Raw genomic sequence first — 22,841 nt, forward strand, 5'->3', positions numbered from 1 at the left:
TCTTTCTCACTTCAAAGAAAATGTGTTCTTTCCTTGGCAAAGTCTTCCTTAATGTGTCTCCTTTTCCATGACTACATCCACAGCCACTGGAAACCCCACCACCTTCTTCTTTAATCTCTCCTCTACTAGCTTTTCCACTCTTCTGCCTATAAACTGATCTACCTCATTCCCCCAATGCTGATCTTACTTCTTTGATCATATGATGCTGGATTCTCTGCTCTTATGTTTACCACAACAGCTTTTACTCATTGTGTTCCACGCTTTCCAACAACTTGAAATCTACTTTCCCATCACATGATAAGCTGATCATTCTCCTTAGTCCTCTTAATATTCTTCTTCTTATTATTATTATTTTTTTATTTGAGAGCAACAGACACAGAGAGAAAGACAGAAAGCGGGGGAGAGAGAGAATGGGCACCCCAGGGCTTCCAGCCTTTGCAAACGAACTCCAGACGCGTGTGCCCCCTTGTGCATCTGGCTAACGTGGGACCTGGGGAACCAAGCCTTGAACTGGGGTCCTTAGGCTTCACAGGCAAGCGCTTCACCGCTAAGCCATCTCTCCAGCCCAATATTCTTACTTTTAATAAGCAGTGTGATGTAAATTCAAGCAATATTACAAAGTGGTTTATTGATGTATCAAATATGAAATAGTAACAAATGTGATATATTTACAAATGAAGCAGAGGTTCAGACTGCTTAAGTGATTTGCCTGTTATCACACAGTTAACCAAGTGAACCAGAATTCAGACCTATATAAGGGTTCTCAACCTCACCATACTGACATTTCTAGCCAAAGAATCCCTCATTGAGAAACCATCCCATATATTGTCAGCAGAATCTTCAGTCTATACCTGCTACATATAGTCACTAAAAAAAAAAAAAAAAACATCAGAAAACTTATTTGATCTGTAACAAATGGAAGTGTCTTCAGTCATTGCAAGATTTTCCTCGGAAGCAAAATTGCCCCACTGGGAAACACTGCTATAAATTGAAGCTGTTTTGACACAATATATTGGACAATAATGACACTTCTATGTACTGCATGAAGAAGATAGTTTGGGATATATATATATATATATACACACACACAAAGTGGACACTTGAACAGTATGAATATCACAAATCATTGTCTTAATCTTGTTACCCTACTGGTGGAGACACTGAGACTTCAAGGAATTACACTCACCAAGTGTAATGCATCAAGAGTCCTGAGTCCAGGCTTCTGGCATGTACCTCTTATTTATTTCCCACTTATTGTATAGAAAACTATTCCCTTCCACTTTCACCTTCCTTCTTAATTGTGATATTTATATAAACAGGGATTTTGATTTACTCTTCAATCTTTTCCTTACAAATTTACTTAATGAACTCTCAAATATTTTTATAACTCTTTTTTTTCTCAACTGTATACTTAACATATCCTAAATAATTATAGCAAAATTTGTATATTTATTTTTTATTTTTTAGTTTTTCAAGGTAGAGTCTCACTTTACCCCAGGCTGAATTAGAATTCATTATGTAGTCTCAGCAGGCCTTAAACTCACAGTGATCCTCCTATTTCTGCCTTCCAAGTGCTGAGATTAAAGGTGTGTGCCAGCATGACTTGCTGTGTATTGATTTTTACTAAAATATGTCAATGCACAGTGTAGTTTATATTAAATGAGACCCCCCTTCAGAACAAAGATAACTTACTAACAGCCCCCAAATCTTTAATAAACACAAATATAAATGGCAGTAGTTACAAATTTAATAATCACAGCCACTATTGTGTGTGTGTGTGGGATGTATATACATATGTGAATGGGTGTGCATATGTGTGTACATGAGTGTGAAGGTCAAAGGTTGACATTAATTATCTTCCTCAATCAGGCTTCACCTTGTTTCTATGAGACAAGATCTCTCACTAAGTCTGAAGCTCACTGATTCTGCTAGACTCGTCAGTGAGCCCCAGGGATCCTCAGTGCTAGAATTAGCAGATATGCACTAACTACCAAGTTTAACATTTTTTATTTCAAAAATCTTTTACTTTTATTTTTTGTTGTTGTTGTTTTGTTAATAAAAAAGCTGTCCTCTTATATCCTCTGTCCCATACCGCCATTCTATTGGTATTTATTGTGGGATCCTAAAAACCTGAGTCAGTCTCTGTGGGGGACTGTGTTTCAGGCTAATCCCACCCAGTTTATATGGGCATTAGTATCTAACCTCAGGAACCTGTGCTGCTTACAGGACAGTAAGTTTGCCAACTGATCCATCTTTTCATTGTTCCTTTTTTGGTTTTGTTCTGTACTGTAACTCGAGCTGGCCTCAAACTCATGCCAATCTCTCTCCCTTGGCTTTACCAGTGCTGGGTTAGAGATGTGAGTCACTGCACCTGACCACAGCAAGCATTCTGGCATATTTAGAGTAATAGCTGAAACATGAAGACTATCTCAGAAATATGACAACATATCCAAAGTGGTTTATAAATTTTTAAGCCCAGAATGAAAGAACATATGTCACTAAAGGTATGACACTGTAGAATGAAATGTTTTTTTCTGAAGCCAAATTTTTAAAAGTGTAAAGTAGATATCTGGAAATGCCAAATGACTCAATGAAAATTTATTAATAGGTAACTAGAAGATACGAGGATATGTAAGTTAAAATGTGCTAACTTATGAATCTTGTACTAAGAAATTCATAAAATAAATCAGTTTTCTTTCTATAATGGCACTTACTCATTTCAATCATAAATATAATGCAGTGCTGTGTGCAGTAATGCACAGGAAAGGGAAAGCCAGCCTCCTGCTTGAGAACTGAGATGTAGTGCTCTTTTCTCTTTTGGGAGTCTTTACACATATAACCCATAATATATACATAATTATTATTCAAATAGAAGATAAAAACATTGAATGACTGAGAAATAATATAAAATTAAGAATAGTCTATAATTTATTATATAAAAGAATATCTGCTTTCACCTTAATACAGAACTGTATAGTTCTGTTTCATATAACTTTAAGCCAGTGAATGGGAAGACTCTCTTTATAATTTTGATAAAGACAGAATGAAAAATATGCCATGAGGTATTTTTTCAAAGAACTTTATCAAAACAGAAATATAACTAAATAATGAAAGCTACATTGGCTTATAAAAACAGGATACCAAATCAAATATTACATAAACTCATTGAAATTAGAATAGTGGACTCTTGTTTATGAAAGAGAATGTAAGCCCCTCCAATAATGTATATATTCTTGCTGAGAAATTGCCTGAGAACCAAATGTTATCTGCATACCTTAATAGCATTTCCTTTATTTTGTGACATTGTGTGTGATTGATTACCCAATTTGCCGACTTTTCCAGATTTCCAGTGATATCCATTTGACCTTCAAGAGATATAAAGAAAGCAAAATATAATTACTGAAAACATTCCTCCTATTTAATGAACACAAATGTATTTCTTTGCTTCAGGGACTAGAAATTCAGATGTTAACATATAAGAAACCACCACAAGATGAAAATGAAATATCAGTAATGCTCTAATATACCATCAGTAATATTAAAATATGAGTCATCTCTAACTGTGGAGAAGTGAAAAAAAGTGAAATGTATAAACACAGATGAAGAATTCATTTTTTTACTATTTTCAGTAACTGAAGATATTTTAATTATTATAGGAAAGCAAATGAACTCCAGACACATGCATCTTGTTTATATGGGTATTGGGAAACAGAACCCAGGTCATTAGGCTTTCTAGGCAAGTGCCTTAACTACTGACCTATCTCGCCAGCCCTGTCAGACAGTTTTAAACCCTAAGAAGCCACAAGGAAAATAAATCAGAGTGCTCCCAAATGTCCAGAAGACCAACTTAGAGATAAATTTCTTCAGACTACAAATGAACCTCCACAAAGAGAGGAACCGCTAAGTGCAAAGAAGGCTGATTTCATTTTTACAGTTTTCACAGTGCTTTTTGTTGAGACTCAGAAAATGTTTTGGAGACTATCAGGATAAGGAATCCAATTCCCAGTTAAAAAATAATGAGACAACTTATCCAATGTCGTACAGATAATAAGTAATAAAGTCCAAGTTGGAAGGCTCGACATATCTTCCTGACAAGGGAGTGCAAGCTCTCATTTTGGCCGTGATGTTTACTATTTGAGTGGCCTTTAAGTGTAGGGCTGGAGAGATGGCTGAGTGGTTAAGGCATTTGCCTGCAAAGCCAAAGGATCCCGGTTCTACTCTCCAGGACCCACATAAGCCAGATGTACAAGGTTGTGCATACATCTGGAGGTCGTTTGTAGTGGCTAGAGGCCCTGGCGCTCTCATTCCCCCCCTACTCTGTCTCTTTCTCTCTCTCAAATAAATAAATAAATAAATAAAATATTAACAAAACCAGTGCAACTGCTCTAAAATTTCAGTCAAGTTATACAATATTTTTAAAAACATGAGAGAAGATTGCACAACAAAGCAAAAATCACTTTTGCAGTTCTGATTTCAGGACCTCTGATGTCAAAAGACAATCAGGACTCATCAAAAAGATCAAACTAGGGCTAGAGAGATGACTTATCACTTAAGACCCTTGTCTACAAAGTCTAATGACCTAAGCATGATTCCCCAGTAGCCACATAAAGCCAGATGCACAAAGGGACACATGCAGTTGGAGTTCATATGCAGAGTCTGGAGGCCCTGGCATGCCCATATTCTCTCTTTCTCTTTATTTCTCTTTCTCTCTTTGCTTGCAAATAAATAAAAAATGACAATATTTTAAAGGTCAAACTAAATCCTAATCAGGAGAAGTGAACACCTTATCATTAAGGGAAAAGAAGCAAGACACATAGTAAACCTGGCATTCTAGGTGGTAGGAAATATGAGATGCCTTGAATTGACCAATACCCTAGTCATCAATATTACATTAATAAACATACTTGCATTTTCATCAATGGTTGATAGTGTACTTCATGGGTACTTGAGAGTTTTGCCACTGCATGTAAATTTAATATACAAGATTTTGGCTGTATCTAATATCAGTAATTGCTTATAAACCTTGTATCTCATACTCCATTAAAGGTTTTAAGCTTCTGAAATCCATTTATAAGGCAAACTATTAATGACTACCATGATACAAAATGCCCATAGACCTGGACCTAAAATTACAGTAGGTATATGCTTACTTATACACAAAAGTCTATGTTGAAGAGTGTCCATACCAGTACCAATAGTCCCCAAATACTAAAAAGTTTAACAACTAAACAGTTAAAACAATCCAATGTATGTCAACATGTTCATCGTGCTAAGATGTTTTAATCAAAATAATTGGATAAGAATTAGTCTTTATAAATTATAGATGCTATCATTTGTAAAATGATAAAGATCAACTTCATATATATATATATATATATATATATATATATATACACACACACACACACACACACACACTTGGACACCCATGGACTTGTACAAAGATAAAACATTTGTTTGGAAAAGAATTTTACTCACTAAACTGTTATTAGAAATGATCTGGGAGTCAGCTAGAACTAAATGGATATTTGTCAGCTCTATTCAACTTATATCAGCTTAAATCATTGTATAATCATCTTAACTAATAATAAATCTATATTTCAGTAAGCACAGATATGATGTGTACTATTAGGGCCTTCTCATTAACAAAGTATCAGCTAGCAGATTTAAATGAGTCTGATGTATAATAAATGAAAACTTCATTCCCCAAGCCTGAAATTAAGCAACTTTTTCATATGCTGCCAATTGAAATCTTTTGAGAGAAAAGGGTAAATTTTTGTTACTTTCTAAGTCATTCCAGGGTATAAACCACTGAGAATCCTCAAGTAAGAAGATAATTATGAATGGATAAGACAAAATAAAGTCGAAGGAATAAAAAGTGCTGTTTATTTTCAAAAGCAATGTGCCTCAGATAAGTGGCACAGTAACGAAGCTTAGAGGATGTTATTTATCCATTAAGGAAAGTTACAAATTATTAATCCACTAAAGATTTCATCAGAAATAAAACAAACATATTACTTTCCATAATTAAATTAAATCAGCACAATTAGTAGTACATTTAAATTAGTCTGATTTTAGGAAATATTCATTTATCCCTCTCATAATTCTATTTATTGTTCTAAAATACTCTAGAAACTTCACTCACTTTATTTCTTCTTTCTCTTTATTCCATGTTGTTTGGAATTCTTGTAGTTTTTTTTCCATCTCTTGGTTCTCCAATTCTAATTGTACTTTCTCCATCCGCAGTTCTTGAGCATGTCTGAAGACAGGAGTTTTGAATGAAACTCGAGGTAAGGAAATGTCACAGTATTCTAAATTAAGCAAGTTAGTTGACTCTAAATTAAAATTATTAGTAATTCTTAAATGGTGACAAATTTCAAGTACTTCATATGGATTTTTGAAGGATGACTTATAAAATTACCATTTTTACAACCTTAATGTTCTCCTAAAGCTAGGTATTTCTTCAAATATAAAACTTGCTTTTCCTAGCCTATTGCCATAAGTTGAGATGCCTTATTCCCTTCATGCATGTGCTATGTATATGCATGTCTGTTTGTTACTGTTTTCAAGTAGTCTGAAGCACAGTGCTTAAGTCTGGTTTTATATATTTAGTTATTTTTACATATTTCCTTAATAACATACCTCTTTATTTAAAGATTCCTTTTGAAAAGTGCTAGAAGGGCAGATATGGCTTTTAGGAGAAGTGAGAGCTTTCCCTGAAGACTATATCAACACAACATAGATAAAGAAGAGAGAAAAGTGGGATGAAGGTTGGAGAAGAGCTGGGGTTTAGAGAGCAGCAGAATGGTAAGCAGTATCAAATAATGTAAGATTGTTTTAAATGAAAAGGTGAGAAAGGAATTTCATGCCTATTAGTATATAGCTGGTCTTCCTGTTCTACTTTTTCTGTTTTATGAGACATAGATGAGTCCACTAGACATATAGGCCAGAAAACAATATTGCCTTCACTTTAAAGGTAAATTGTCATCTCTTTTATCCAGCCATACCATGACCCTTCTCTTCAATGTTGTTCTAACATCAGCCACTTGACTATGTCTAAAACCCTCCAAATATACAGTGATTTTTACCTTTGCAAAAGTTTTACCCAACAGCTACACATATGACTATATTCTTCCCACACAATTTGGATAACAGTGCTGGAGAGATTGCTTAGCAGTTAAACCACTTGCCTGAAAAGCCAAACAACCCAGATTCTATTCCCCAGGACCCACATAAGACAGAAGCACAAGGTAGTACATGTGTGTGGAGTTCATTTGCAGTGGCTGGAGGCCCTGGCACACCCATTCTTTCTATATATCTGCCTCTTTCAAGCTCACTCAAACAAATACATAAATAAACAAATAATTTAAAACCTTAGGTAACACCTCACCACTGCCCAGATCCATGTTCTGGGAGTACCTGTGTTTACACCACATGGTCTATGGCACAACCATGTATCTTCATATCTTCTCCAAGCTACTTGACAGAATATATCATGGCTTCTTGTTTTCTTACAGCCACAATGCCCTTTTACTGTGTGTATTATACATGCACCTGATAAATGCATGAAAGGTGAAGGTTTTCAGGTTTAGAGACAGAAGGAAATATGTCACTGAAATAAAATAATGCATATCCATTTTTTCAACAAACAAGACAAGAGGGTAATACAAGAAATTTGATAACTTCTTTTATAAACAAAATAATAGCTCATTTTAAAGTGATGCTATAACTTCTAAATATTCAATGGCAATATTCAATGTCTCCGAAGTAAAGAAAGCATTATTAAAGTTCTTAGGACTCTGAATAACCTATGACCAATGAGTCCAATCAGGGAACTCAGAAAAATAGAATTAAAAATTGATAATATGTTTCTAACTGATCCTTACTAGCTTCCTGATGATATTTAAGAAGATGCCTCAAGAGATTTATGATGACTGTAGCTAACTTCTAAAGAAAACTGTGACAGCATCCCTTTCATATCCCTACCAAGTCAAGGAATTATAAGAAAACCCAAAATTGCTTAGCTCAGCTTGAATCATTTCCCAATCAATAGAGATTTCTTTCCACTCCTGGAATGATGTATTCAACATAATATCATGTATGTGGAGTGCTAGGGTCAGTAATACCTTTCTAAAGATAATATATTTAAATATCTTTAAAGTAATATCTTTCTAAAGATCCTATACCCTAATTAACTCCCTAATTTTAATTCTGCATACATTTTGAATTATGAATGAAGGTCAAAGAAATACTTTAACCTTCTATTACACTACTTCAATAGTTAATGAACCCTTTACTTCAATTGTTGTAAAATAAATATTTGGAATTCTCATATTAAAAGTATTTTAAATCATAATATTTTAAACATACTTTCCTGTATATAAACACATAGAAATGTAAAGAAGATGGAGAAAAGAATTTATAAAAATTTGGCTTTATTCAGTCTAGTGTAAAAATAACAGTTAAATTTATTATATAAATGTTAGCAACTACTTCTACTTAAAAAATATGTATATATGTACTTACTTATATTTTAGTTTTACAGAATGTCCAGGTTTTCCCCAAGGAAGAACTACAAAATCTTTGGTGTTCATGATTTTTCGTCTTAGTAATCTCTTAAAATTATTCCAGTTTGAAAAATTTCTGAAAACAACATGAAGGAAAAAAAGATATATTAAGTCAAAGATTTACGACTGCACACCCAATACAGAATGACTTTTGGTGGCACTGTCCAATCAAACCTAGAGACTCACATGCTAGGCACGCACTCCACCCCTGAGCTGTATTATCCTCCATCCCTCATGAGAACTTTTAAAGCAGAAATTTTAGGACAAGAAAGTCTTAAAGGTTAAACAACAATTCATCATCATCTATACAAACTATGCTATATAAAATACAACATTTAGTGATATTGAAATTTCACTGATAATTGAATCATGAGTTCAAGTTTTCCTTGAGCCACATAGTCAGCTCATGGCTACTACAAGCTACATAGTAAGAGCCTGCCCTGCTCCCTCCTCCCAAAGGCTGGTAAAATATTTAATGGAAAGTGAATAATTCAGTCAATGAGACAAGCTAAAGCAAACATTTGGATTTTTTACAAGGTTAATGTTATAAAAATGTGTACAGTTATGTGTCTTGCAACAATGTTTTAGTTAAGGACAGACCCTGTGTTTAACCACAGACCATTAAAGTCAGATGATTTATTGATAAATAGTCATAGTCATCTTAGTTTGTGTGTGATGCTTCCATAGTGGCCAAATCATGTAACTAGGCATTACTCAAGATGCATTTCCATTATGCCACAATTCCTCATTATATATCAGATATTTAATCCTATCACACACAAGGATAAGAATGAAAAAAGCCTTGAGATGCAACTGAAACTTAATATCTTTATGTGTGCACATATATTAGCATGTAAAATGACAACTAAGTAGGTGATAATGAATTATCCAAAGGCATTTTAATATCCTATTTAGCTCAGATCAGAAATTAGTATATTTCTGAAAGAAAAAAAATTCTGCCCAACTCTGCTTTAACCAGAAAATTAAATTATTCAGAATGCCCTCTTTCCTTAGTATCCCAATTATTCATGGTTCTATAATAATTTACTCTGCAATGCTGAATCAAGGAATCATATGCACTCCTACTAGAGTTATGTGTGAATAAAAATTTATAAATTCTAAAAAGTCTTTGGGAAATAGTTTATTGATCACAGTCTTAAATGCCTAAACTATTTAATGCTATTAGTTTATATATAGGTCTCTATGTGACCATGACCCCAGTAAATATGCATTCAGGCTCTGATATAAGCAAAGCACTTTGTGCTGAGATGCATGGAGGAGTCAAGGCCCAAGGAGAATTGTTTTCTGAGCTGAGATGCCCTAGAGTAAAATAGGGCATACAGACCTGCATATAAAAGCCATAAAACAAGGTTGAAATTATAAGGGCCATAAAACTTATAAATTAAATGAGGAAAGAACTGAAAAGAGGAGAGAATTGAAGTTGGCTAGCTTTTAAGTGCAGCTTTGAAGGAGAAGGGATTATAGCTAAGGATATGGGTTATACAAATATTACATGATATGGGGGAAAATGTTCTGGGACACAAACCCTGTCTATGCTTGCTGAGTAGAGCAAATGGAGGGGGAATATAAGCCTATGTTTAGATGAAGATCAACCCCAAGTTCTTGTACAAGCAATCTACAAACCCTGACCAAATAGGTGGCTTTCATTGCCACATTTAAGCATGTGGGATTTATCTCATAACATGTGAGAATGTGAAAGTTTCAGATGAAAAGACTGAGGGAAAGTCTGAAAACTTTATACAGACTTAATGAGGACAGTGCCAATACAGGATTAACCACATGGAAGTCTACATGTGTGGCATCTTGATTCCCTGAAGGAGTATCTCAGACTCTTAATTGTAATGCCTCATCAAAACACTTTTAGAATGGTTCTTTGAAAGTTGTCTGCAGACTCCATCCCTGTCATATCCAACAAATATACAGACTATTTGTTCCTCATTGAAAAATGGGGAAAATATATTTGCAAATTGCTCATCCAAGCAGGTACAAATATCCAGAATACATAGAAAATTAGCCAGCCAATAGTAAGTTCATATGTGTATATGTGTGTGTGTGTGTGTGTGTGTGTGTGTGTGTGTGTGTGTGTAAATGCTATATGTTCTGAATAGCCATTTTGGAAAAGAGATACACAACTAACAACCATGAAAAGAAAGCCCATTATTAAACACACTAATAGTTACTAGAGGCTAGGGAGATTATGTTAAGGGAAGGATTGGGATAAATTGATCAATGGGTACAGAGCCATACTTAGATAGATTCTGGTGTTATGTTACATGGCAAGGTTAATATTGTACTATATATTTTTAAAAACACTAAAAAACAGATTTTGAATGTTTGAGCATAAAGAAATTATAAAACATATTTATCTCTATTTGATTTGAATAGAAAGAATATAATTAATACAAGTTCCAAAAATATAATATGCCCATAAATATGTGGTTTGTCAATTAAATGAGGAATGATGCTGGAGGGATGGCTTAGCAGTTTAGGTGTCTGCCTGCAAAGCCAAAGGATCCCCATTTGATTCCCCAGGACCCACATAAGCCAGATGCACAAAGAGGCACATGCTTCTGGATTTTGTTTGCAGTGGCTAGAGTCCCTGGAATGACCATTCTTTCTCTCTCCCTCAGAATCTCTGTGTCTGCCTCTTTCCATCTTTCACTCTCTCAAATAAATAAATAAAAATAATTTTTTTAAAAATAAGGAAATATCCAGTATCACTAATCACCAAGAGAATGAAAATCAAAACAGCATAATTAAGTATAACATTATACAAATTTGGGTGTATCAATACAAACAGTAAGAGATTCTAACAAGGATTACAAAAAAAGAAGGCCTTCTGTTCTACAGACACTATGAAAAACAATATGGATTATTTTCAGGAAAATAGTAATAGGACCATATTATGTACCAGTTTCACTACTGGATATCCAAAGGAAATGGAATTGTCATATTAAAAGATTCCTGCATGATCACATATATTGTAGCACTATTTCCAATGCCCAAAATATACAATCAACCAAAGTGGCCACTGAGTGCTGAATGGACACATAAAATGTGACATATATGTGTATATATATACAAACACACATATATATTATATTTAAAAGCCATAAAGAAGAATGAATATATTCAGGGTGGAATCAGAGAACATTATGTTAAGTGATTTTAGCTGAAAGGCAAATATTGTATATTCTTACTCATTTGTGGAATCTTCAATCCCATAGAACTAAAAGGAAAAGGTATAAAGTGGAGATGGATGGAGAGATGTACAGATACCAAAAAAAAAAAAAAAAAGTAGATAGAAGGAATTGGATCTGATATTCTGTAGCACAGTGGAGTTACTGTACTCTACAACTGTGTGAGATATGTTTTAAAATAACTAGAAAAGTTAAAATGTTCCCAATGCATAAAAATAGTAGGGCTGGAGAGTTTGCTTAGTGGTTAAGGCCTTTGCCTGCAAAGACAAAGGATCCCAGAGGGACTCTCCAGGACCCTCAGAAGCCAGATGCTCAAGGGAGCACATGAATCTGGAGTTCGTTTGCAGTGGCTAAAGGCCCTGGTGTGCCCGTTTTCTCTTCCTCTCTCTGCCTCTTTCTCTTTCTTTTTTTTTTCTCTCTCTCAAATAAAATAAAAATAAAGTTCAAAAACTAGTAAATATTTGAGGAAATAAATTGCTAATTACCCAGAAATCATCATTGTACCTGGTCTCATTGGATATGTATCAAGCTGTCATATGCCATGGTACAAATATTTACAAATATTATGTGACAATCTTAAAGATATGACCGGGAAAATAAAGGTCAAAGAAAACTAAAATGACCATGCAACAGAAGCAAGCTTTTTAGGCTTTGAATTCAATACTAAAATGGTTGCACTACCTCAAAAAATTAATGTTACCTTAGAGAGTAAATAGACTTTTACATTATTGGAGAAAATTCTGAAGTAACTTACTGTTTGAAGGTGATTATAAAATTTTTAAAAAATTGTATGTTAAACAATATAATGGGTACACCATGAGGCTAATATATTTACATCTCCAATCAACAAAAAAAAAAAAATTGGTCTATTCCTTAAAGGACTCGATTATAGATCATGAAGCCTCACTGGCAACTAAGCCATGCCTTCTTCCCTTGAGGAACACACAGTCAATGAGAAACTCATGTGAGCCATTATAATAAGTGTGGGCCATTCTGCTGAAAAGAAGATCCTAGAAAAGACATCCATCTCAGAATCAGCCATGCCCTGTCTCTCAAAGCTGAAAATGTGTCAAAATAAATAAAGGTAGCCCAGAAAAGGAAAGCTAAGATTTAGTTTGTCTTTTATGTAAGAAGTGACAGCATTTTCAAACAAAACACCCTTCTACTCTCCCACCTTTAGGAATTATCTCTGTAGGAAGTAGATTTGTCTAATTTTATCAAACATGAACTCAAACACTAAGTTTGAAAAGCTCCCAGAATACTCCCCTCAATAACAAAGAGTTTATTCCCTCTATGATCTCAGTCAGCAAATCCAGTTGCTGCCCTTGGATCTCCAAATCTAATCTTTCTGATTAATCAAGATCTCAATTGTTCCAATTTCATTCACCAATTGAGCTTATATAGTAGTTTTGTGTGTCCATATGCACAAATTAAAACTTACACACAATTGAGGTTACCCTAAGAAGAATGAAGGAAAAGTCTGTAAATCTCATTAGAATGAGATGAGTCAGATTAATATCCCTGCTGGTAATATGATTTTGCCAATAAAGGGTCTTATTCAGAGGACATTGCACTTCGCTGAATACAATTAGCAAGGCTTTTTCTCAATTAAATGCTTTATCAAGTCACGAATGTAAGCCAATTTGTTGCATAAAAAAGGAAGATTATAGAGATGAGTCATGCTGCTCTGTTTCTTTTAGTAAAGCCAGCAGAGAATTAGTCACCTTTTTGGGGGGGCGGCCAGCAAAGCTATAGCAGTGTCAGCAGTATGAAGAGTAAAGCACAGAACTTGAGTCACCTTGTAAAGTCAGTGGGCATGGGTAGCTTCTCTTACATAACCCCTAGAGTTCCCAATGTTCTTCCGTTATTCAATTGTCTTTTACAATTAAACACCAAGAGTTTATTATTTGTCAAATCTTCCTGTTACATGGTTTACTAGCTTGCATCATTTCTTGTCCCTGAATCCCAATTTTATTCACCCATATGCATCCAGTCAGAACCAAAATTGTCCAAGATGGCTTTATACATGTTCCCATTTTGAGAAAGAAATTCATCAAGCCACCCCCCCCCTCATGTGTAGAATGCAGAGGAGGGTCTTAGGAATGACCTATGACGCTAGAAGCTCAGAGTATTCACCAAAAGGAGTTACCTGTATGAAAGTATTTATATTGTATAAATATACAGTATAAAAGGCAGTATAAAAGATTTAGGAAACCATTGTCTACAGGATGGGAAACTTACTATCATTGAAAATGTTTCTAAGACTAGTTGAATCTTCTAATGACTCAGGTAACCTTAGGGCTTCAATCTCAAGAACAACACACTATGGATTTGTTTTCCTTTTTTTTTTTTTTTTTTTAGGTTTTTCGAGGTAGGGTCTCACTCTAGCCCAGGCTGACCTGGAATTCACTATGGAGTCTCAGGGTGGCCTCAAACTCACAGCAATCCTCCTACCTCTGCCTCCCAAGTGCTGGGATTAAAGGCGTGTGCCACCACGCCCGGCTTGGGATTTGTTTTCTTTAGCACATATTTTGTCAAGGTTCTAGTCAGAAGTTCCTTTGGACAGATTTATAATCTCGTGTCATCAGATACTGTAATACTTAGAAATCAGAGACCCAAGGAAGAAGTATTAAATAAAAATTAATTTAAGACATTTCAAACTATTGCAAGAATGTCAAAGTTAACATTTGCTCTATCTGATAAGAACACCTTCCCAAATATTATTATTTTAAACCTAAAATAATTCTAAGGAACAAGCTGATAGTCCATGATTCCTTAGCATAAAGAACTCATGTGTGAGTGGCCAGTTGTAACCAATCAATGTTCTCCTAGCAAAGGGCCTAAAAGGAGTCAGTCAAGTTTCTTTCACTTATGCAGCCAGCCAAGATATCTGATAATGAGGTACTGTTTCATGGTACTCAAGTAGCCTGATTTTTCACCCTCTGTACATTAATTCTTACAGAACAATTGACAGAATTTGGCATTACATAACAATGGTAAGATGTGTGCAGCAGTTACCTTTTCATTAGGAAAAAAACACTTGGCCTGAAGCAGCTTATGGAGAAAAGTGTTTATTGATGGTTTACTGCTTTGAGGGGAAACATCATCATAGCTGGAAAGCATGACAGGTAAAGACAGCTGGGCATCAGAGAGAGGAGCGCTAGCTAATTATGAACACCCAGTGATCCTGGACTAATAAACATCAAGGTCTATCCCCAGTGACACACCTCCTCCAGGAAGACTCCACCTCCCAAAGACTACCCACTGGGGATTAAATACCAGACTTAATCATAAACACATAAGACAATGAGTGAAACTTTACCTTCAAGCCATCACAAAGCCCTTGTAATATATTTTCACATTTAAAAAGATAAGATAAATGATACTGATTTTAAAGTCAGAAGATGTAGATGTCTTAAATCTGACCAGAGTTATAGTCAAAAGGATTTCTGTGAGATATTTCTGAACTTGTTTTTCCATGAATAAAATAATTTAATAAATCTTTATCTGCAGGATATCAAATGAAATTTCACTCATCTGTAAGCCTTGTGCTACATGAGAGGCCCTTTGAAAACTCAGAGTCTAGGGAAAGGTGCAGCTTAAGAGACTAAATAGAGAATGGATGAAGGAGTGTGACAACTTTTTGTTGTTTATAGTATCTCCACTTTCATCTCTTTTAAGTAGTAACTACTTAGTATACATAAACTCTTTTATTGCTACTTTTAAAAGTGTGAAAGACTCAGTGGAAAAGAAATACACAGTAACTATTAATATCATATTACTACCATCAATTAAAACTTTGAATAACAGCAAATGGTAAAAAGTACTCTATTTTTAATTCAATCACACCTCTCAAAACAGTAAACCTTTTAATATGTTATTAATACCACTAATTTTCATAAGAACCACTATTGCTCTGGGTACTTTACCATGAATATTTTAGTCGTCAGAAAATTAAGTATCTAAGAAAGATGAGAAAATCAAAGTTAAAGATGGTGGGGCTGGAGAGATGGCTTAGTGGTTAAGGTATTTGCCTGCAAAGCCAAAAGATTAAATTCTCCAGGACATGTAAGCCAGATGCACAAGGGGATGTAGGCATCTGGAGTTCATTTGCAGTAGCTGGAGGCCCTGGCATTCTCCCCCCTCCCCTCTCTGTTCTCTCTCTCAAATAAATAAATAAATAAATAAATTTAATTGTTTTTAAAAGAAAGATTGTATTTCTTAGTCCTGTTAGCTACACTGAAGAATTTAAATATAAATATGGTTCTACATACATAACATTCTTAATTCATATCATTGAAGAAGTTTATTTGCAAATATTCTTCCCTATTTCATAAGTTTCATCTGTACATTAAAAGGAAATTTAGAGGAATAAGTTTGATGTTTCCTGTTTGCCTAAACAGCTCAGAAAGTCTTTTGGATATCAGATTGGTCCCAAGTATATAAGGTTACTTTTCTGTATTGAAAGGGTTTCTCCAGATAATCTGCTTGGACCTTAAGATGTCCCATTGTGCATCCCAATCTTCCTAGGTCGCCTTCTGCATTTGCCAACTCTCTGCTTACCCCTTGCTATATTTCTATTCAATACCCAGTTCTAAGGACACATCTCTCATTATTTCCTCCATCAGAAAAGGTTCTCCTTCTGCAAGAACATTATGTGAATGAAGCTTATTTACTACCATTATACTATTATATACTACTGTATTCTAACTTTCCTCTTTTTGAAAACACATTTTATTTATGTTGGAGAAAGAGAGAGAGAGGAGAGAGAGAGAGGAAGGGAGGAAGGGAAGGAGGGAGGAAGGGAGAGAGAGAGGGAGAAAATGGGCCCATTAAGACCTCTGGCCATAGCAAACAAACTTCGGACACATGAGCCACCTTGTGCAGTTGGCTCTACATTGGTACAGGGAATTGAACTTGGGTCCTTTGGCTTTGCTGTCTAGTGCCTTAATCTCTAAACCATTTCTTTAGCCCCTTCCCACTTTTTTGCATCATTATTTATGATTTATTTCCTAAGTAGCCTAAATCCTTTCTTTCACTGATCTTTGTGTTACTAACAGCTATTATATTATCTGCAATCCTGTGTCACTGATAATAAAGTAATTAATTTTAAATATTTTATTTTTATACCACTTTCAATTTATTGCACAAAATGCCCTATGAAGAAAAAAAAAATAAACCCTTTTCTCACAAAAAAAATCTGTATATTTTCATGTTTCTGGAAAGACTTTGATTAGCAATCACCAAATATACATAGATCATATTCCTATGTATATAGTATCAACTACTCAAGAACAAGTTGAACTAGAAAGACACAATCCCAATCCTCACTGAATTTATACTCTGATAAAGGAAGAAAAATGTAAGTTGAAATAAAATGAGTTAAAGAAATATTAAGTGTCCTGAAGGTAGGAAGGAAACTAAGAGCTAATTTCATACAGTTTAGTGTTGATAAGGCTGGTAACTTATGAGCAGGGCTCTCCGTAGATACGAAGAAGAGAGGTTAGGTGACTATTGGCATAATGTTCACCCTAGCTTCACCTTCGCTGCTTTATCAAGTGAAACTTGCTAATGTCTCCTCTGCTAATTTCAGTAAAAAAATAACAATAGCAAAGGAAACAAACAAAAACACCTCGACAGCTTCAGAGTTTTCTGGAGCTAGGAAACTCCGCCACAGCCTTTACTTGGGAGGGAAGTGAAGGTGTACGTGACGACAGGCACATGGCAGGTACAGAAAAGGACAGGAGACCCTTTTTCTGGGAACCAATGCTTTATCTGGGACCAAATCACCAAAGGTTCAAACAGGCTAACATTTGAAAGGAAGGGGCCAACAAGATGGGGCAACTGACGTAGACTTCGCTGTCTCTGCCTGAGGGTCATCTCAGTATGCATCTGTGCAGACGCCATGGACCTGGAGAAGACTTGTGTTTGTATAAACAAAACTGAACCAGGGCCGCTAGGGACAAGCACAGAGCAGGGCACCTGCTGAGGTGACCTTCCCATCCCCACCCTCAGCTGTTTCCTACCGGTCACCTCCACACCCTTCTCCTGCCAGAACAAGCAGTCACTCACCTGAGACTGCTCACCTGAGGCCAAGCTGCCTTCGCTGTGGCAGCTCACTGTAGCTGGCCACAGAAGCACAGAGCTTCCGCGTTGGTCTCCTAGGTTACAGCGTCGCCTCGGTACCCATAGCAACCGGAACGCTTGGCGGGGAGGCAGTCTACCTTTAGGGGCAGGAAGAGAGCCCTGGGAGTGTAGGAGCCAGATGGACCAGGAATGCAGGGACTTTCAACAGACCTCAGCCATCAGACACCTACACTTGATGGTCGCCTTCCAAAGGAAAACAATTGTCAGAGAATCTTAGAGGTAAGTTCCAGTCATAGTCATAGCTACCTGATTTACAGGGAAGAAAACCAAAGCTCAAAATAATTAGATTAATTTAACCCCAAATTACAAAATGAGCAAATAGCCAACACATAAATTAACTCTAGCTGTGTACCTCCAGAAATACACTCCCACACACAGTGTATTTTATTACTTATCAAAGACAGCACGAAGTTAAGATATGAATCTAGGTCCCTTGGCAAGTTCAGAACTCTCTTTATATCATGTAAGTGATTCATGCTTTCTACTTTTTTTTTTTTTTTCTGAGCAAAGTGGCTACAGCAGTGAGCTTATTCTTCTTTTGGCTTCCTAAATGTTCTTTATCAAATCTCTGTCTTTATGCACTGTAGATGAGCAAGTGGTTTGTACTGCAGTTTTTCTACAAAGTTGGATGTGTAACTATGTTACATGCATCTCAGTGCTGGGCAAATACTATTGACTATGATTGTTCATATACTACATTTTGTACCTGTGCTTTCCATATTAATGTCCCTACCAATATTCATTCAGGGGATCATTTAATTTCTTCTCTTGTCAGATTCAAGTGTATGAATTTAAGTATCCTGGACAGCAGAGGCCATAACATACTTTATGTATAAATGTTGGTTTGAGAGTCAGGCAAACTTGAATTTCAGTTCTGAACCTTACAAACTCTCTCACTGTGAGGTCTGATGGACTAATAGAGCTCAGTCTAACTGGTCAATTGATGCAACCATACACCTAGTTCATCATGCTGCACTTTATAAAACAAAGAACAAAGGTGATGAAGACTTTCTCCTAAACCAGGTATATAGTAAGTGCTTTATTAATAGTAAGAGATGGAGTAGCTTTGATGGTTGTTACCAAGTGGTTTGCATTTAAATCTAATAAAATTACAAATTTTCTTTTATTTTTATAAAATGACAAAATTGTTAAATATATTTTTATTTATTTATTTGAGAGGGAAAAAGAAGCAGAAGGGGAGAGAAAGAGAGAGAATGGGCGCACCAGGGCATCCATCCACTGTAAAAGAACGGCAGGTGCATGCGCCACCTTGTGCTTCTGGCAGCATCTGACTTACATGGGTCCTGGAAGGTGGAACTGGGATCCTCTGGCTTTGTAGGAAAATGCCCTATCTAGCAATATCTCCAGTCCCAAGATGACAAATTTTAAATAAATGTCTAGTACTTCTGGTTTTCTTGTGTACATTGTGGTCCCCAGACCACTGTGCTCTTCCCATCATAAGGACAAGTTTCCTGCCTTTATTTATGTGTCTAATTCCTTTATTCAGGTGTTCAGTTTATTTTTGACAAAATACCAGGTTCTAGGTCTCAAAAGTACTTCATCACTTTCCTACTGTTGCACATTTTAATGTGGAAAAAAAAGATAATTGATGAGTATGGAGAGATGGCTTAGCAGTTGAAGCACTTTTCTGTGAAGCCTAAGGACCCAGGTTTGATTCCCCAGTACCAATGTAAACCAGACAGCCTGATGCACAAGGTGGCAAAAGTGTCTGGTTCCTTTGCAGTGGCTAGATGCTTTGGAATGCCCTCTCTCTCTCTCTCTCTCTCTTTCTCTCTCTCTCTCTCTCTCTCTCTGTCTCTCTCTCAAATAAATAAATATAATATTTTAAGGTGTCAATATGTGCCAGGAAGACAAATGGAGGAGAGAATACAAAGTCGCTAATGGTTCTTGCACCAGGGGAAGCTCTCACAGCAACAGACACTCCAGACAAGGTAAACAATAAGCAAGCTTTTATTCTGTCCCAACACCTAACAGAATTTAGCATAAAAGTACTTACCACATTTATACTGTTTTTACTTCAAGTAGAATTTTTACAATGCATTTACTAATTGAACAGTAAAATAAAGCTCATAAAAATAATGTATAAAGTATTCTGAAGATTTTAAAAAACAAAAACCAAATCTTACCTTTGTTTCCTGAGCTCCTAAGCACCACACCCATCTTTGAGTCTTTGTTGGTTTCTTCACAGCTCTCCCAGGCAGTACTGCCCACTTTCTCTCACATTCTTACATTTCTGACCTTCAGAGAATTCTCATGCCTTCTTTGCTTTTCTTTGCTTTCTTTGCTGACAACCACCAGAGCCACCTCCCTATGGCTTCCTTCTCACTGTTAAGATTGAAGTCCAAAAACAAGCCCCTCTTCCCAACTGCAATGATACATAGACATACATAAGGCCACCTTTAAGAATAAGGTCAAAGTCAGGCAAAAACATTATTGAAAACTTAGAAATTAGGTAAAAGAACAACTAAGTATCTTTTAAATGTTATATTAGGACATTAAGATAATATTTCTTTGGTAGATAACTATTACTGTTGATAAGACATCTGATTATATAAAATCATATGCTTCCTTGTAGATTTGTAGATTTTCATGTGCAGTTTTCATATCACATATATGTAAATATGCAGATTTCTTCCTTTAAATGAAGTTATTCCAAAAGCAATGGTGTTTTGTAGCTATTCCCATCAAACTAAATATCCCTTCCCAGAGTAAGGAAGAAGACTCAGAGAATTAAATAAAACTCTCAACACAAAGGAAGATAGAGATGGCATAATTCAGTGTGCACACCTGAAGGGTTACAAAAGCAATAAGCTCTTCTGTGGTATTATTTATATTATATTTCATCCTGGAGGAGAGGCTTAGACAGTTCCAAATTGGAGCAGTTAAGACTCAGGATGGTCCTGATGTAAGGCTCAGAAAGTAAACAGGGCTCAGAATACAAAGCTCTTACAATTTTCTGGATGTTCCTGACACAATATCCACAAGGCCCCTTTGCAAGGCTATGTATGAGAACTGCTTGGAAGAAGAGTTGGCACCTGTGCTGGGGTGGGATTTTCAGTGATACTGCTGTTTTTGAGTCATCCATGCTTCTCTAAGTAACCCTTCATCATTTTCCTGGAAGTAAATACAATATACTCTTTGGTTCACCATGTTGGACTTTGGTATAACTTATTTTTGGTCTCTTGTTGGTGCTTTTTTCTGGGAATGAGTAGATATTTATTATGTCATCTTGGAAATGTTTCATAACACATGGGGAAAGGAGACTTCAAAAGGCTGAGTTGCCTGCTAGTTATGTAGGAAGTTCTACAGATGCAGCTTTTGTGATTTGTCACCCATGCCGGGAGTGACACAGCTGCCTTTGAGTCACCCATGCTCCTGTAAGCAACCCTTACCTGTGCTCTTATAAGGAACCTCAATAAAGTGACTGGTTCATTAAGTTAGACTTGGAAGAAATTATCTCTTTGTTTCATGGTCTGTGCCCCATCTGCTGAAGTAGATAGACATTTCATCATGTCTCTTCAGGAAAAGACACAAAACTAATGCTTTGTTTTCTTTGATATAATATGAAACAGTGTGTGTATGCTTAGATGCATAGGTTTTTTTTTTTTAATTTTTTATTTATTTATTTGAGAGTGACAGACAGAGAGAGAAAGACAGATAGAGGGAGAGAGAGAGAATGGGCGCGCCAGGGCTTCTAGCCTCTGCAAACGAACTCCAGACGCGTGCGCCCCCTTGTGCATCTGGCTAACGTGGGACCTGGGGAACCGAGCCTCGAACCGGGGTCCTTAGGCTTCACAGGCAAGCACTTAACCGCTAAGCCATCTCTCCAGCCCTCCAGCCCATAGGTTTTTAATTAATCATTTTAGTCAGGCTGCCTGTCTAGGGAGACCAGAGAATCTCTTGTCTTCACCCACTTCAGGACTAAGGTACAGGCATTTGTGACCATACAAACATTTACATGTGTGCTCAGACTCAAATTCAGGTCCCCATGAATGTGTGTCAAGTGTTCTTTACTACAGGTCCTACTCCCAAATCCCTGAGATTATACTTTGATAATATCATGTCCTCCCTATTTGGAAGAGTCTGCAACTTTCCAAAAGTACTCAATCAATTGCAATTCATTTCATAGCCCTTTGGACCCTTTTACCAGAAGAAGCTGGTGTTCATTGTGGGATGGACAAAACAATATCCAGCCATGTCCATGTTTCTAATTACTTCAGTGTGGTCTAACATTTAAATAGAAAATCTACTTTATTTCCTGATGAATGATATATGTGTATGGGATTTCTTAACTTGCTAAAGATAAATTAGCTATAGAGGTATGATGATTAATCTTGACTTTCAACTGGGTGGACTTGTAACCCATGCTAACACTGACATGACCCCTGGGTGTGCTAATGAGGGAGTTTCTAGATTAGGTTAATTGAAGTAAGATTATATACTTTAAATGGGGGCTACATCATTTCATGGGCAGGGTTCCTGGGCAAAATAAGAGAGAAAAAGTGAACTGAGCACCAGCACCCATCGAATTCTGCTTGCTGATTGCAGATGGAAAGTTTCCAGTTGCTTCATGCGCCTGCCACAGTGCCTTCCCAGCATGATGGACTGTAACCTTGAAGTACAAGGTAAAGTAAATCTTTCCTCTCTGACCCACTTTTTCTCAGGTACTTGATCATAGAATCTAGGAAAGTAACTAATGCAGAGGCAACATAAAAAAAAAATTATAAACAAGATTTCTCAAAAACCTAAATTACTGTGACATAAATATGCTGGGTGGATAAACTTAAGAAACATGAAAATCCCATTATAATTGGGAAGTGACATTGTCCTTTTATAATTTTTTTCAGCCTTGTCAATTTTGACTCTCATCCATGCCATAGATTAC

At 36.0% G+C, this 22,841-nt stretch overlaps 1 protein-coding gene and 1 long non-coding RNA gene across 2 annotated transcripts in view; one reads left to right on the top strand and one right to left on the bottom strand.

Moving 5' to 3' along the window:
- The window catches only part of Zbbx (zinc finger B-box domain containing), a 120,916-nt gene extending 103,016 nt beyond the window's left edge, over positions 1-17,900 (bottom strand). Inside the window, exons 1-4 of the mRNA XM_045130251.1 lie at positions 17,861-17,900; positions 8,527-8,643; positions 6,146-6,259; positions 3,275-3,365 (exon numbers count right to left, since the gene is read on the bottom strand). Coding sequence (XP_044986186.1) covers positions 3,275-3,365; positions 6,146-6,259; positions 8,527-8,594 — 273 coding nt within the window. The 5' untranslated portion in view covers positions 8,595-8,643; positions 17,861-17,900. The remainder of the gene's footprint in view (positions 1-3,274; positions 3,366-6,145; positions 6,260-8,526; positions 8,644-17,860) is intronic.
- Positions 17,901-18,019: 119 nt separating this feature from the next.
- On the top strand, positions 18,020-22,584 carry LOC123464435. Its single transcript, XR_006639578.1, has 3 exons — positions 18,020-18,154; positions 19,786-19,887; positions 22,505-22,584. It is a non-coding gene; the product is annotated as an uncharacterized LOC123464435 (long non-coding RNA).
- Positions 22,585-22,841: the final 257 nt, after the last annotated feature.

This window comes from Jaculus jaculus, chromosome 11 (assembly GCF_020740685.1).
Source record: "Jaculus jaculus isolate mJacJac1 chromosome 11, mJacJac1.mat.Y.cur, whole genome shotgun sequence".
Taxonomy (NCBI): domain Eukaryota; kingdom Metazoa; phylum Chordata; class Mammalia; order Rodentia; family Dipodidae; genus Jaculus; species Jaculus jaculus.